Source organism: Gekko japonicus, unplaced genomic scaffold (assembly GCF_001447785.1).
Source record: "Gekko japonicus isolate JY-2015 unplaced genomic scaffold, Gekko_japonicus_V1.1 scaffold1074, whole genome shotgun sequence".
Lineage (NCBI taxonomy): Eukaryota > Metazoa > Chordata > Lepidosauria > Squamata > Gekkonidae > Gekko > Gekko japonicus.
This window is the reverse complement of record NW_015175391.1, coordinates 206,750-209,141: the sequence shown is the minus strand read 5'-3', so window position 1 is coordinate 209,141 and position 2,392 is coordinate 206,750. Positions and strand designations below refer to the sequence as shown.

The 2,392-nt window shown below is 38.8% G+C and overlaps 1 protein-coding gene across 1 annotated transcript in view; it reads right to left on the bottom strand.

Moving 5' to 3' along the window:
- Positions 1-1,194: 1,194 nt before the first annotated feature.
- IRX3 (iroquois homeobox 3) overlaps positions 1,195-2,392 on the bottom strand; it is a 6,268-nt gene continuing 5,070 nt past the window's right edge. The window contains exon 5 of the mRNA XM_015425650.1: positions 1,195-1,546. Within this exon, the coding sequence (XP_015281136.1) occupies positions 1,492-1,546 (55 nt within the window). The 3' untranslated portion in view covers positions 1,195-1,491. The remainder of the gene's footprint in view (positions 1,547-2,392) is intronic.

The window sequence follows — 2,392 nt, the reverse complement described above, 5'->3', positions numbered from 1 at the left end:
TCTTTCCCTCCGGCACAGGACAGCGAAGAAGAAGAAGAAGAACCGCGGCTGGACTCAGCCAAAGCAGCTGTCTCAGATCCATAAACGAGCGGTCGGTTTGCAAAACCCCATTGCAAGTCCCCCGGGAGACACGCAGGACCTCGGCTGGCCTGCAAACCGGGCTGCGGCGGTTTTTTTTTTTTTTTTTTTAAAGTTCAGCTCAGAACTTCGGAGTCAAGAGAGGCATCTGAAACCAGAAGCCCTTCCTTTCAAAGACGCTCCATTAACGGGGCGAAGTTTATAGTTCGGGAGGGCAAAGGGTAGTTCCGAAAACAAAACAAAACCGCGATACTTTTTTTTTTTTTTTGCAAAAAAAGAGAGAAAAGATTTGCTATAACAAACCGGCTTCCTATCTATATCGAAGGGATTCGTCTTAGACAAGCCTCCTCGTTGTCCCCCCCCACACACATTCATGTTGCTTTCTCAGCCCCGAATCCATATGCTTCCTGAGAACACCCTGTCCCTACCGTTTAAAAAAATTTGGGAAAGGGCAAGACCTAAATTTAGCAACCTCTAAATTCAACAAATGTCTGTATCCACAGCGTTTTTTTTTTAAATACTAGCTAAACAATTTTAAAAAGCCAAGATAATAATAGTAACAATAGTAAAAATGTCTCAACGTCTGGCCATCCTGGGCTTCGAACACATAACACCGGCTCAGCACCAGAGGACACTGCCTGCTTTTACCAGCAAGAATCCTGTGAAGGTCCCTTTGCAATTCCCAAGAACTTGGCTAGATCTTGAATTATAGAACACCATCTACATCGTGAATTATATATCCAGTCAAACATCTGACTGTGACAGATCATAGTAATAGTAATGATGATGGTGATGATAGTAGTAGTAGTAGTAATAATAATAATAATAATAATAATAATAATAATAATAATAATAATAATAATAATAATAATAATAATAATAATAATAATAATAATAATAACAATAATAATAATAATGCAAAGCTACATGTGCGGTTCCTAAAACATGGCTAGATTTCAAACAGCAGAACATCATCTGCCAGTCAAATATCTGACTGTGACAATTCATCATCATCATCATCATAATGCTAATAATAATGCTAATAATAATAATGCTAATAATAATAATGCTAATAATAATAATAATTCCATTGCATCTCAGAAAAGTGTAGTCAAAGTGGCAACAGTTTATTAGCCAAAAATATATACTTTCTTGTACAATTTGTTTCACACATATGTACATTTTTTTTTACTATATATACAAAAAAATTTAAAGACTCCTATTTTGCACTGGACTTTCAAAAAACCTCACAGACTCAGCTAACCCAGATGGATAGTACAGAAGCAGTCCCCCCCCCCTTGGTTTTTGTCTTTTTTTTTCTCATTTAATACATGGGCATGCGTACAAGTCATTAACTATACAGAGAATTTGTATTTTACAGTCATTAGAACAATAATTTTAAAAAATAATCAACTAGGATGATGACAACGCAGATAGAACCATAGCTGCATCAAGCTGGTTTTGGGGCCTGGAAAGAAAAGGGACAGAGGACAAAAAAAAATAATAATTAGGGGGGGAAAGAATATTTATCTGTTGATCTCAATATGTGGTCAACCCTAGGGACTGCCTTGCAGCCCACAATGACTTTAACTGGGACATGACTTTAACTGGTCTTTGGAAAATATTCAGGATTTTCCAACAGGGACTTCATTTTGACGCGGAGTTTTGGCATACCTATGAGATCCTGAAAGAGGGATAGCTTTTGGGGGGTAGGTCTGATGGACTCCATCCTGATCCAGTGGACTCTAGGCCACAAAAGCCCGGGCCACAATAAACCGGATCCCATTTAAGGGGCGCCCGAGGCTAAAAGGACTCCTTCCCAATGCAAATGTATGGAAGCTGCAATACATTGTGGACTTGAATATGTTAGAGGCCCAAGTGCCAGGCACTTCTATTCACAAACCCACCCACCCACCCCCATTTCAGGCAACCTTTGGTTTAATTAAAACTATTTCTTTGCCGTATGAAATATACAGGGCATTTTTTAATCCTACTCTATGTGCAGGATAATATTTTTAAAAAGACACAGTTCATGCCACGAAATAACCATTGATTTCAATATGGTGGTCTGTTTATCCTCTGTACTATATTCTGGCTATACTATTTACATCTATGGAAAATCAGATTTTATTTTATTTTTTTTGACACATAGACTGCCTGCGCGCACTTGGAACGCCACAAGTGCGCAAAAAAAAAGTGTTGGCCCTTTATTTTCAGAGGCCCCAGTTCTGGAAATTGATCCTTCTCTCGATCTCCTCTTTTGAATGGCATTGTTTAAAATCGGAGGGGTGGGGGTGGGGGTGGAGTGTTGCAT